The 12,380-nt window shown below is 30.7% G+C and overlaps 1 protein-coding gene and 5 long non-coding RNA genes across 11 annotated transcripts; 3 read left to right on the top strand and 3 right to left on the bottom strand.

The window, feature by feature from the left end:
• The first annotated feature begins 781 nt into the window (after positions 1–781).
• Positions 782–2,027, top strand: LOC135122150 (uncharacterized). 3 transcript variants are annotated; one of them, XR_010279259.1, is made up of 5 exons: positions 782–884; positions 1,060–1,381; positions 1,476–1,651; positions 1,810–1,881; positions 1,933–2,027. It is a non-coding gene; the product is annotated as an uncharacterized LOC135122150 (long non-coding RNA). The 3 variants fall into 3 exon arrangements; XR_010279257.1 differs by lacking the exon at positions 1,933–2,027 and having other exon boundaries at positions 1,476–1,536; positions 1,590–1,651; positions 1,807–1,873; XR_010279258.1 differs by lacking the exon at positions 1,933–2,027 and having other exon boundaries at positions 1,494–1,651; positions 1,810–1,886.
• Positions 1,837–4,510, bottom strand: LOC135122148 (uncharacterized). 4 transcript variants are annotated; one of them, XM_064046371.1, is made up of 11 exons: positions 4,278–4,510; positions 4,062–4,180; positions 3,833–4,013; positions 3,646–3,735; positions 3,548–3,585; positions 3,074–3,482; positions 2,862–3,007; positions 2,597–2,674; positions 2,511–2,525; positions 2,293–2,459; positions 1,837–2,240 (listed from the first exon to the last, which is right to left on the bottom strand). In XM_064046371.1, exons 7-11 carry the CDS (start codon positions 2,996–2,998, stop codon positions 2,095–2,097), a joined length of 543 nt encoding a protein of 180 aa, XP_063902441.1. In that variant the 5' UTR covers positions 2,999–3,007; positions 3,074–3,482; positions 3,548–3,585; positions 3,646–3,735; positions 3,833–4,013; positions 4,062–4,180; positions 4,278–4,510; the 3' UTR covers positions 1,837–2,094. The 4 variants fall into 4 exon arrangements, with proteins under 4 accessions (XP_063902441.1, XP_063902442.1, XP_063902440.1 ...); XM_064046372.1 differs by having other exon boundaries at positions 3,548–3,596; XM_064046370.1 differs by lacking the exons at positions 3,074–3,482; positions 3,548–3,585 and having other exon boundaries at positions 2,293–2,438; positions 3,586–3,735.
• Positions 4,511–4,792: 282 nt separating this feature from the next.
• Positions 4,793–5,428, top strand: LOC135122158 (uncharacterized). Its single transcript, XR_010279263.1, has 5 exons — positions 4,793–4,913; positions 4,972–5,039; positions 5,100–5,136; positions 5,240–5,290; positions 5,364–5,428. It is a non-coding gene; the product is annotated as an uncharacterized LOC135122158 (long non-coding RNA).
• Positions 5,429–6,796: 1,368 nt separating this feature from the next.
• Positions 6,797–8,538, top strand: LOC135122154 (uncharacterized). Its single transcript, XR_010279261.1, has 6 exons — positions 6,797–6,888; positions 7,120–7,240; positions 7,336–7,475; positions 7,543–7,698; positions 8,305–8,396; positions 8,453–8,538. It is a non-coding gene; the product is annotated as an uncharacterized LOC135122154 (long non-coding RNA).
• Positions 8,539–9,542: 1,004 nt separating this feature from the next.
• Positions 9,543–10,675, bottom strand: LOC135122155 (uncharacterized). The gene is made up of 2 exons (XR_010279262.1): positions 10,470–10,675; positions 9,543–9,733 (listed from the first exon to the last, which is right to left on the bottom strand). It is a non-coding gene; the product is annotated as an uncharacterized LOC135122155 (long non-coding RNA).
• Positions 10,676–11,672: 997 nt separating this feature from the next.
• Positions 11,673–12,361, bottom strand: LOC135122142 (uncharacterized). Its single transcript, XR_010279255.1, has 4 exons — positions 12,300–12,361; positions 12,038–12,155; positions 11,854–11,961; positions 11,673–11,782 (listed from the first exon to the last, which is right to left on the bottom strand). It is a non-coding gene; the product is annotated as an uncharacterized LOC135122142 (long non-coding RNA).
• Between the last annotated feature and the right edge of the window lie 19 nt (positions 12,362–12,380).

The following is a 12,380-nucleotide window of genomic DNA, read 5'->3' on the forward strand; positions in this document are numbered from 1 at the left end:
CTTAACATGCATTTACCTGCGGCCCCTTAATGCCAAAAAACCCAGACAGCAAACTAAACGTAGACCATTCAAGTAGAGCAATAGTACTCAGCATGTCATGTAAACCTAACACAAATAGTAACCTTAATGCTTTATCAATATAACTATAAAAGAGGTCAGTATAAGAGAAAAGGAATTTAGAAATGTTTATCGACTCTTTAAAGGGAATGCAATAAGAATACATCTCAATTTATAAGCTATTGGGCGAACTTTTATATTGTTAACTTGCGTGAAAAGGGTCGCAATTTTATATTTTATTTCGTGAGCTACTCTTAAGCCCAAATACATTATTGAAAGGAGAGTGTATTACCAAAAGATCTATAGCTTACCTGTTATTGAGATCATATGCAAATATTATATTTTTTTAAAAATAAGCTGGATTTGATAATTCATACATAAGACGTTAGCATAGAGCTAACTTGACTTCTTGTTTTTAAAAAAAGTGACTGATTAAATCAATAATACTATATACAAAATGCTAAACCTTGTCTACTCAAATAAGGACTGCAAAAAAATGTTTGCTTTTAAATGTGTTTCGCGCTTTGACTATTTTAAGCAATATTATCAACTGCTTTACAAATATAATTTTTCCGCCCTGACTAAAGGACCATCATATTAAAACGAGTTATTATTAACTAGTTTGTGTTGCACAAACTTTCGGGCTCTTAATTTTAGGATTTTAGCATGGGTCACCAAGCACTTGATGAGGTTAATATTCATTCAAAACCTTATACGTTTTTACATAAGAGAGGGCAGTTGTCAGAGTTATATACTATAAGTAGGAAAAGCTCAAGAAGAAAAGAAACAATTGTTTACAACGAAGTTGGTACACTATTACAGCATGGGTATAATTATCTACGTTATAAAAAAGTGGAATTTCTTAAATTTTATTTTAAACTGCTAAATTTTATAACTTTAAAAATCTTTCACCGTTTGTACTTTGTACATACTGAGGAAAGTTGATATTAAAAGAAGTAAACGTTTACCCATTATGACCTTTCGTTATAAAAAAAAAATTAGGAAACTCCTTAAATTAATCGAATCCGTGGAAAAACCTTAGAGAACAGAGTTCGTTTATCTTCGGAAGGGCGTACCTTTAACCGGATGCTCCAACGTGCTTTAAATCGATCCCTTGTGGAAATAGACTCAAACTGTTACTCTTCAAAAATATTTTGAAAAAGACCTCCTCTTGATACAAACGACTTAAGTTACGCAAGCAAACACTGTAAATTTATGACCTACAATTTTATTAACTTCCTTGAGTAATTAGAAATTGAGTCTGGCCGACTAGCTTTACATGCTATCGTTTTACGCTCTGTGTCTAAAGAGTTTGCCCAACAGAGTATTTTTATTAATAACCTGAAAACAATTTTTTTTAATTTTTCTTGTAAAGTCGGCAGACTTTCAATTTAAAATAACATGCTTAACTATACTAGTTCATAAATTATTTTTAGGTACCGCAGGCGACACCTGCACTGGTTTAAGTCCTAAAGATTCGTGCGTAGACCTATACTTTTTCTAAAAAAATAGTTTGATTTTGTTTTTAAAAGAGGTTGTATATGTTAACAAAGGTGCTAAAGAAAAAATATTAGCGAAATATACCTTTGCCTAAGTTATTTTTTTTTACTATCTTTGTGCTTTTTCTACCGTTATAGAAATTTATTAGTCACTACATTCTCGACTCTACCTATTATTAATTGTACGAATAATCACTCTAAATATTTTTTTATAGTTTACTCCAAATAATTCTTTGTAACATAATAAAAGTAGCCAAACGCCAAGGCCATCAAGGAGAAACCACACCAGCAGAAAAGCTAAGAACAAGAGGAAGAAGGAAGACTGGTTTTTCGAGTTATGCGAGTTGATTTCGTGACGATTTAACGCTATCAATAGTTCTTCCCTGTAAGGCCCCCGCTTTTGCTGTTGGTATAATCCGGCTCTGCCTTTCCAAAAAGGTAAGGGTACCCCTTTGCAAGGATAAACTTTTAAGGAGCCCAAAAATAAAGGGTTCAATAGTTTTCTCCACGGCTGTGCTTTTATTGTTAGCTGTTACTCTTAGAAAATAAGCCATACACCCACTTCATCACGTTCCTGAGAGCGCGGGGCTGCTGGCGTGAGGTAGAGGGTCACCACAATGCCGACAATGCCTACTATTAGCTCAGCCACGATCAGCCATATGACGATCCATTCGAGTTTTTCCCCTTGAAACCGTCGCGTGAGTTTTGTAGTACTGCATGCACTGTCGATGGCTACCGTGCAGTTGGTTCTGCTCGTCCTTGAGGATGCCCATCATCTCCGAGACCACCTGCAGCCTCCTGTTCAAAACTTCGCAGCGCCGCGATATTTCCAGATACCCTCGAATGGCCAGGTACAGCCGCTCAAGGTGGTCGGGCTCTTCCCTGCATACAGAATGTTCACAACTTGCTATTTTGCAGGAAAAAAATTGGAGTGTGAGTAAGGAAGCAAATTACCAGAAGAAATCGGGGCTGCGTAGGGACCGTTAAAGACGAGATAAGTGACGTCGAGAAATTAAAAATAAGATTTATACGAAACATACGTATCCAGAACGTTAGAAACCAGGTTCACTAAGCTTGTTTGCAAGAACAATTGTCCTATCACCTTAGCAATCTCCTGCCTGCGACAGTAAGAATACAAAATTAGCAGACAAAACCTTCAAGTCAATTTCACACAAGTTTATTAATAACATCTTTATAAATTATTACAGTAAATAACAAATAGAAAAAGATTTGACCCCCCGATAAAATGCAATGGCAAGACTTATACAACCGTTTCTCCGAGCTATAAGATAATCTACTTTTAACCTCGTCATCTGAACTTTTCCGGTGGTGGCTAAAGTGTGAGGGACTAGCTGGTATTTATCAATAGTCCGGTCAATCATCTCTTCAAACACAGAAAGTTTGCAACTTTGCGAGAGCGCGTAGGATATAGACAGGCGCATCCTTATATCCTGAGTAATATAAAACAAGTAATATTGCAAAAAAGGCTGAAGAGGTTGATAATTAAGGTGTTCTACTTAAAACTTCGAAAGGAGTTGAATTTTCTAAAAAAGGCTCCTAAAATAGCTTTGAAATTTTTCGGTGCCGACTAAAAGTAGTCAGCGTGAAAGGATTCGTAAAAAAAGTGCAATATGCCCGAAAAAAAAGATGCTCAGATCGACTTATTAAATCTACTTTAATGAATACGACTAATAGTAAAACAGATATAGAGACCCTTACTTGGGGCTGGCCAGGCGCAGGCGTAAAGAAAGTAAACGAGAGAAGTACAAATATACCAAAATTCTTAAAATTATTTTTAATTTTTATATGTTAAGTTTTTTATGCTCCTTATCTTCCGTCCTACTCGTTTTAAGAACCAGATTGAAGTTGTTCTTATAGAAATTTACTAGCAAAAAAGGCCGTGCTTAAATTGCTTTTTTTTAACACCTATAAACGCACGCCACAAAGCGCCTCAGAAAGCATTAAATTTAGGATCATATTATCGGGCTCACAGATTTTCCTTCAGTCAAGATTCAATAAGATCGCATACCTTAATATCGACTAGAGTTATACGATCGTCTAATATGCGAGGCGTGGCTTGCGGGTTTACCTCAAACTCATACTCATCGCTCTCTACACAACCCGGCTCAGCTTTGTCGACTTCGTAGGGTTCTACCATTCTCATAGCCTAATTGTAGAGCTATATATATATTAACTTGTATATTAAAGAAGGGGAAAAAATAAAAAAGATCCCTTTTTGAAATAACCATTATCTCATTTACTATAAAGACCGATACCAATTTTTCGTCGTCTTCGGTGGTGCCCCAGCAAACCATCACTCCATAGTCAAAATAAAAAACTTCAGGAATAAATTCGCTAGCTATTATTGTAGGAAGCTGAACGTATAAAGCGTCCTGGAAGTAACAGGGGGTTGAAAAGGTTTCCAGATATTGTTTTAATAACGTTTTATGGTAGGATCTAAAAATTTATAAGAGAAATTATATTATCATAAAAAAACAAAAATACTTCGCAGTGGCGAAGACAACAACTCTTCCAAGTATAAAATTTCGTTTTTCGGTACTAAGATGACTTTGGCTAGGTAACTTTACAAATTTACCGGTCGCCGTATTAACTTTCCTGGATGTCTATTATATAAAAGTTAAACAGCGCAAAAAAAGTAAATCAAACTACAATGACACGTTAGTTAATATAATCAGTGCTAGTATACACAAAGGAATATACATGAAAAGGGTAATTGTTTGATGGCCCCAAACTGGACTTTGAAGGTAGCTTTAAGTATTCTTTCTTTGTCATTTTCATCAAGATAACAATAGGGTATTAAGGCGGTTATCTTGTTTTTAAAAGGTTTAAAAGAGACTTCACAAGTAGTATGATAATTAAAATAGTTCTGCCTCTAACTAAGAAACTGAAAGGCCAAGCTTAAGAAGACGACCAGTAAAAACAAAAACATTGACTACTACAGGCTTGTTAGTACTCTATGAAATGCAGCCAACGCGACGGTGCGCAGAAATGTTTCTTGTTCGTTATTTACCACTAAAAGTAAAGCGTAGTTTTAAGAAGTAAATTATTTGATAAGCTCTACTACAAGATCTTACTTAATTTACTTGTAAATCTAATTTTTTTAAAATACAAATATTTATTAACTTGATAAACATATACATATACTCCAATGGAAGTACAACTTTATCATTGACTGTGAAAGCCCATTATAGTAAGAAGGGGGCAGTGAAGACTTATTAGCCCTTATAATAAACATTTGTTTTGCAAACTTTTCACACTCCCGAGTGTTCTAAATTTACAACTTCTACTGCATGCATAGTTTAAGTAAAAGGGAAGAGCACTCGGTTAGAAGCTCAGGTTGTATAGTACAAATTTTTTAAAAATATTACTTAACTTTATTAAAATTTTTTATTAGTATCCCCAGTCAGTTACCTAAACTTGAACAACGTAGTATATAAAACTAAGCCGAAAAATCCTAAAGTGGTCGTCTTTATTTTTCCATTTAATATTTTAAACAAATTATTAGTTATTAACATTTCTAAGGTTGGTAAGTATATTCTCGGAGATGTCGTTGGTGAAGGTTTTTTATTTATATGTACCTCAAATGCGGTTGTAAGAATAGCAACATCTACAGCTATAATTATAATAATTAAGTAAACTATAAAAAAAAAATTAAAATTCAGGTTCGTTTGGAAAAGTAAAAGAGGCTATTCACTGTGAAAACCTCCTTAGAGGTTTATAAACATTTTTCAAGTATTAACAGAGCGATTTAAAACTTTTATTAAATGTAACTATTATTCATCTTAGTGGCAATTAAAATTCTAAAAAACAAAAGGATTAAAAACTTTCTGTTGGAAACATTAACGTTATAAGGTTAGTTATTAATATTGCAATAGTTTAAATAATTATTATAAATTATGATTGATATTTAAAGGTAATTAACGAAAATTTAAGTAGTTTTATAGAAATATATTTACCTTTATAAAATTAATAGAGAAATTCGCTTACTTAGAAGTATCTCTCATCTTCATATAATTAAAATATATGAAGTTTTGCAACCTAAAGATAAGCACAAATTATACCTTGTACTTATTTTATATTTCTTTTTTAAAAATTTATTTTGGTAAAAACTTTGAATTCTATTATTTCGCCATTTTATTTAAATAAGCAATAATTTTATATGCGAATCTGTAAGAACTTAAGCTCTTTGAACTTTTTCACGTTATAATCTGTCCCCTTTTTTGCTGCAAGAATAAAATTAAAACCATGGACGAGGAGTTTAAAATAATTATTTTAAGAGAGACATTATTGAAGTGGTTTTGTTTAAATAAAAGATATTTACTTGTAAAGAAAGCCACTAAGTTTGGCTTAGTGGCCTTGAAAAAGAATTTATTTCCGTACGGGGCGTCACCCACAGTAACACCTTTTGATTATAAGCCCGGTCGAACCTTTTTCCTTCAAATTTATTAATATTTAGCTAATTACTGCGCTGAGATTATAAAAAATTTTAAATTGTTAAAAATAAGTAAGCGGAGAGTACATTTTTATGTGCACACTTTTAACGGCTGCCTTTTAAGCATTTCAAAGAAATTTTTAATAAAGCTTTATAGTACATTTAAATATAATATTAACATTTCTTTGCTGAAAGCTATTAAATTTGTCGCTAAGTTGTCTTTAGCTTTATATTTTGAAAGAAAATTTCCTAATCGGCAATTACCCTTTAGAATTTTAAAAATTTTTAGACCTAACTTCATTTAGATTTTTTTATTTTTTTAAAATTTCTTAATGTTTGAGCTTAACCGCAGCAATTATTTTAGTAGTGAGTATCTTTAAGTTTATCAATTATAAAAAAGTATATATTTAGCACGCCTATAAAACTTCTTTCATTCATAAAAAAATAAAATTTAATAAAAAAAATTACTAATAGTAAATAATTAGAAACATTCTATGAATAAATAAAAATATAAGTAAAATACACATTATTTTAATAAATTTAGAAAAAATGGTAAATAGTAAGTACTCTTACTTGATCCGTAAAGATTAGTTTAAATGTTATATATTACCTTATATTAGTAATATGTTAGCGCAACTTTGACGGTAGTTCGTGTTTATGTTTTTGTAAAACGTTTTCAAATATTTAACCTTCTATTAAATTTTAGTGTCACCAGTTTAAGTATAATGTTCGTTTCCGTTTTCTGTATGAACAACACATATTTTTTTGTTATAACTACACGAGGTATTGGAATTTTGCATTTGTGGATTACAAGATTTACTAGAAAACTCTTGCGATGGTCGTCTACCCCTATGGCAGGCGCATTCATACTTTTTTCAAGTACTGCTAAGTTTTGTTTTTTTGTTAAATTTCAAGGTTTTTAGTTTTATTAGGCATATTTGTAGTGTTATATAACCTATTTGTATTTCTTAGTTGAGTGCGCATTAAGTTACAGCAAAGCAAAAAATTGGTTACTTAAAAGCTACTTATAATTTAATTTGATAGTCTTTAATTTAATTTTTATATGGTTATTATTTTTTTTAAGTTATACTTATCCCTATAAAAAATAAGTTAATTGAAGGTCTTGAATATCTACACAGCCGTGGCATAGTCCATCGAGATATCAAACCTGGCAATTTACTACTAACCAATGATGACTTAATTAAAAATTACTGACTTCGGCGTTGCTGAAGTAACTTTTAAACTTTTTAATTTTAAAAAATTTATAATTAGTACCTTAAGGACGAGGATTTTTTAAGAAGCTGTTTTAAAATATGTTACTATTAGGAAGTCGATTTTTTTGATTCAGGTATAAGACTACTCACTTCTTCCGGCTCTCCCGCTTTCCAGCCACCAGAAGTGGTAAAAAGCGACCAACGCCCATCCAGCGTTTTTAAGACTGATATTTGGGCTGCTGGCGTAACACTGTATATATATGTATATATTGATAATCCCAGCACGATGTTAACTGATTTACCACCACTTGCCCTGCAGATACCGAGTAGTCGTAGGAAAACTTCCCTTTGATGGTCTCGACATATATGAGCTGTTTGGAAATATTTCTAGGGGCGAGTATACCATCCCTGCCTTTATACCCGACCACCTGGCCGACCTGATAACCGGTCTTTTAGCTTCTGATCCTCAAAAGAGGTATGCCAATCCACTTTAGTTAGGCAGATTTTTGTATAAATGAGAACGAAAAGCTATAAGTTTAACCAGAAAAAGAGCTTTTATTTTTCAAAGGGTATTTTAGGAAAAGCTGTTCTTGATAGTTCAATTTTAGTTTAAAGATTTAAAGTTTTTAAGAATGAAGAGCTCTTTGCAGTATAAATTAACAAGTAAAGCTTTTAAAGCTTCACTACACAACTAGACTTTAATATCAGCTGTACGTTCGGCGCTTTTTAAGGATTTGCATTTATTTTTTTTAGACGTCTACTATTTTTATACTTAAAACCACAATTACCAAAGTAGTGTGACTGCTGCTTGTACTATATAAGACCACTTTGCATTGCTTCTACTATTTTTGAACATTAAAAATATCGTAGAGTTTATATAAAACACTTTCTATTATATCAAGGTTATGGAAGACACTGTATTGATTAAAGATTTTTCGTGTGCAATTTTCAGTGTTAAAAAAGGCATATATATCCTTAATAATTTTTAATTACACTTATTATATTTAAAAAATTGTATAGATTTACTTTCGTTTTCTAACTTTATATATATAAATAAATTAACTTCGAGCTAACGTTTTAGATTATCCATTTCGCTTATAAAATCACACCCGTGGGTTATACAAGTGCATCCTCACGACTTCCCACCAGCAAGTTTTCCTTTTGGAAGGCCAGGTGACTGACGTTATATAACTAGTTATGCAAACTTTTATATTAATAATGATCTAAAGAAAAGATATAGTAAATTTTATTAAGAAAGAAACACTTGGAAGAGGGGATTATCAATTAATTTTTATCAGCTAAACACAAGCAATGTTAGTATAATTTTATTTGCTGGAGACGAGTATTAGTGTTTTACTAAAAAGTTGACCTATTATAACTGCTTATTAATATATAACAAAGTGTACTTATTATTATGACAAACTTTGGTTATAGTTTATCTATTCATTTAATAAAGAATATACTATTCACTCCACATCTGTTTAGACTAATAAAATTATATTAATTTTATAGTCTTTAACGTTTTTAAAGATATGAATATTCTGTTTAACTATAACAAAGAAGTGAATGCAATTACCCTCAATAACGCTACAAATTGCATTATTTTTTAAAACGTTCAGTAAGTATATAGTTATTAAAAGGGCGCATACGTTAATAGAAGCTATGTAACGTCTATTTAATTTAAACACTCAAGATAAAAATCAATTAAGAAGTTCAGAGTATTGTTAAAAACTTTCATGACTCGATAGTAATTTATTTATAAGAAAAAAGTTTGCAGATAACCCACACGAAATTATTGTAGCGGTAAAAGCTTCTTCTATACTAAAAGCTTTACAGTAAGGTATACGCAATATAACAACTTTAGCAAAGTCTCTGCTAATGCTTTATTGTTGCTGTGTACTGTTATGCAAACTCTAAACTTTAATTATAAAACTATATCGATTGCTCACTCAAGTATTACAGTAATTAGTGATATGTAGATTAAGTTTAAAAATGCCATCGTTTTACAGAAATAGTATTGTAAAGTGACATCTAATAATAAGCAGTACGGTTTATTTTCCTTTAATTAATAGAGAATAAGTTTAAATTATTGAAAAGTCTTAAAAATATTCCTTTGTCACGCGAGCTATTCTAACAGTTTAATAATCTTTGTACGATAGCCAGCAAAACCCTTCTGCCATATATTGAAAATTTTCAATCGAATCTCAAGAAGAATACCATCCACCAAAAGTAAATATCTTTATTATATTTTTTGGGCTAAAGAGTCTAATGTCAACAAGACTTAATAATCATAACCGATATGAGAAACAAAAAAATCAATCGAAGTACAATTATTTTTTATTGAAAGCTATGCAACTTGTTGATTTTGTTCAGCCATCACAACTCTAACCAGTTTGCATACGCCAATGTACTTCATAGCGCACTGATCTAAGCAAGCCGACTCGCTGGCCGTAAGGGAATCCAGGTGGTACCGGCGCGGAAGGCATTTAGTTGTACAAGCACTGTTTAATCTGTTTAAGATAAAAAATGAACGCTTCTGAAAAATCTGTATCAATCGACAATGCAAACATATAATAAATTATCTTAAAAATCTCTGCAAAATTATATAAAAATTACAATAATAAAATAGTAACAAAAATAAAATATTGTTCTCTATTTATAAGTAAAATTTCAATTCACTTACATAAGTTAACAAAACAGAAATTAAAGCCCATTTGGAAAAGCGTGTAAAGAAAAATACAACTTAATAATAACATAAACATAAATTACTATTTATAAAAGGTATTGACAACATAATCGAAATCGTGTTTTATTAACAAGAAACTATAATTACAAATTTTATGTTTGTTGTGAAATAAAAAAATTAGAAAAATTATATTATAATAGATTTTGTTAAAGATCTTGATGAAGAAGATAATAATACAAGTTTGCAATAATTTATTAAAGTAAACTATAAAAATTTATTAGTTGATGTAAGTAATAAATATAAAAAAAACTGTTTAAGTAAAAAATGATTATAAAAATAATATAATACTTAATTCAGTAAAATAAGAAACCTAAAACCACTTATCGATAAGCCGCAATATAATAAATAAAAGAAATCTAAATACTCGAAATATAAAAATTATTAATTACTTCAATCAGGATAAAAACAAAAACAAAGAATCAAGCAATTAACTGTTAACAACGATATATAAAAATATAATTGCCATGAATGTCATATAAATATTAATTTCTTGCAACTACCCTGATATTAAATCCGCCATAGATTTTACTTCCAACTTTAAGGATTGCTGTGGGTTCTCACCCACAGTCGACTCCATTCCAACCTTACTAAGTTAAAGCAAAAAAGCAAATCTGACAAAAAGCAATGTGCTCTCCAGAATGGAACCCCCTTATACTGTGGCTCCAGTAGGAAAATTACTCGAATGATTTAATAGACAGTCTAACAAATATAGAGGCCCTCTAGCCAAAAGAAATATTTTTACGGAAAGTATATTTGTAATAAAATTTTAATAAAATGGTTTATTAATGACAAAAATGGAAGTAAATGTGCGAATAAATAACAAATGTAAAAAAAAAAAAAAGAAAAAGCATGTGGTCTGTTTACGTAAACGAAAAGTTTCTTCGTAGGCACGAACTAGAAACCCGATTAACTGCAATAGAAATTGATTTCTACCGCTAAATTCAGTTCAGTCTGTCTAAAAACTAATTAAGAAAGGATTAACTTAAGCACTGTTTGTTTATAATATTAATAAGTGAATCTTGTTCTGAATTCGTTAATATGTTGCTCCTAATTAATATACTAGTGAATCTGTTATTAATTTAAACCTAGAAATTTAAAATTTATTTACCTATTAATAACAGAGACAGAAGGAATTTATAAAGAGAATTGGTTTACTTTAATTTTAAAAAAAAATTATGTATTAGGTTCTTAGCAAAATCCTATATATTATTAGGTAAAAATATATATTTTTTATAAATAAAAAAGTTTTACCCAGTTTTCTTTATCTATAGCTTGCTATTAGTTGAGTAACCTGTTGCTTAAATGCTTTCGTTGGTTTACTGCTGACACTTCTGTGTAACCGCTATCAAATAAGTAGAAAGGATTATCGCATATTTTAATTTTTCAGCAAGGGGGCTGCAAATTTGTACACTCAGAGATGTTGTTTTCATAAAAAACAATATAGGAACCTTAGTAATTATTGTAATTACAAAATATGCTGCAATCTATGGGGGAGCCCTTTTTTAATAAGATGTATCTATCAGTAAATTCTTCCTATAAATACATAATTTATTTGATTTAAACAATTGTTAGTTCTCGTTTTCTTAGTAAGGACTATTAAACTACACCATAAAAAAGAGAAAACGAGGATTGCTTTAGTGTAAACTCTAAAATGGGTATATTCATATAAAATAAAAGCACTTTTAAAAGTAGTTCCCACCTGCTGCAGAATAGAATAGGTTGGAAGAGTAACAAGAGCATAATTAAACCAGCTCTTAAGACAAGTAAAGCAGTTCTAAGCATAATGGAAGTAGTTGAGATAACTCCTTTGGAACTGTGTTCATTAAAGGGTAGCGACCAACTTCATTAATAATTTGATAACAATAAATATAATAGTGAACCTACACTGGCACTGCCTGCTAATTATAAAGCTAATATCTTCAAAGCAACAGAAGGACTACTTAGTGACACCATCCTTGAGAGATGAAAGCAGAAGGGCCATTCTTTTGACTCCTTTTAATTAAAAGAGATAAAAATAAAGTTTTTAGTCTAAATAATAACATATTGGAACAATAAATTACAAAAAAACCTTGTTAATACCAACATTACACCCGAAATTTATTAATAGTCTAGCCTTCTTTTTACATCTTCATTCAGCACCTCCCGTGTCACTAACGATTACCACCGGTTTTAAAAAGTTCCGAAATCTACTTAGTTTTATTAAATTTTATAACTTTTACGTAGACTTAAACAAATTTAAAAATAGAGTAAATTACTCAAACTTTTTTATTTATTAAAACTAGCGTGTTTATAACAGAGGAATATATATGGAAAGGAGCAAAGGCACAGACATGGATAACGCGATGGCTTGTTTATATACTACGATCGTCACTATATAACTTAAAAAACTGCCTAGCCTATATTTTTTTTCT

Source organism: Zophobas morio, unplaced genomic scaffold (assembly GCF_036711695.1).
Source record: "Zophobas morio isolate AGI-343-1 ecotype UQ-CSIRO unplaced genomic scaffold, CSIRO_AGI_Zmor_V1 ptg000903l, whole genome shotgun sequence".
In the NCBI taxonomy this organism is placed as follows: Eukaryota; Metazoa; Arthropoda; class Insecta; order Coleoptera; family Tenebrionidae; genus Zophobas; species Zophobas morio.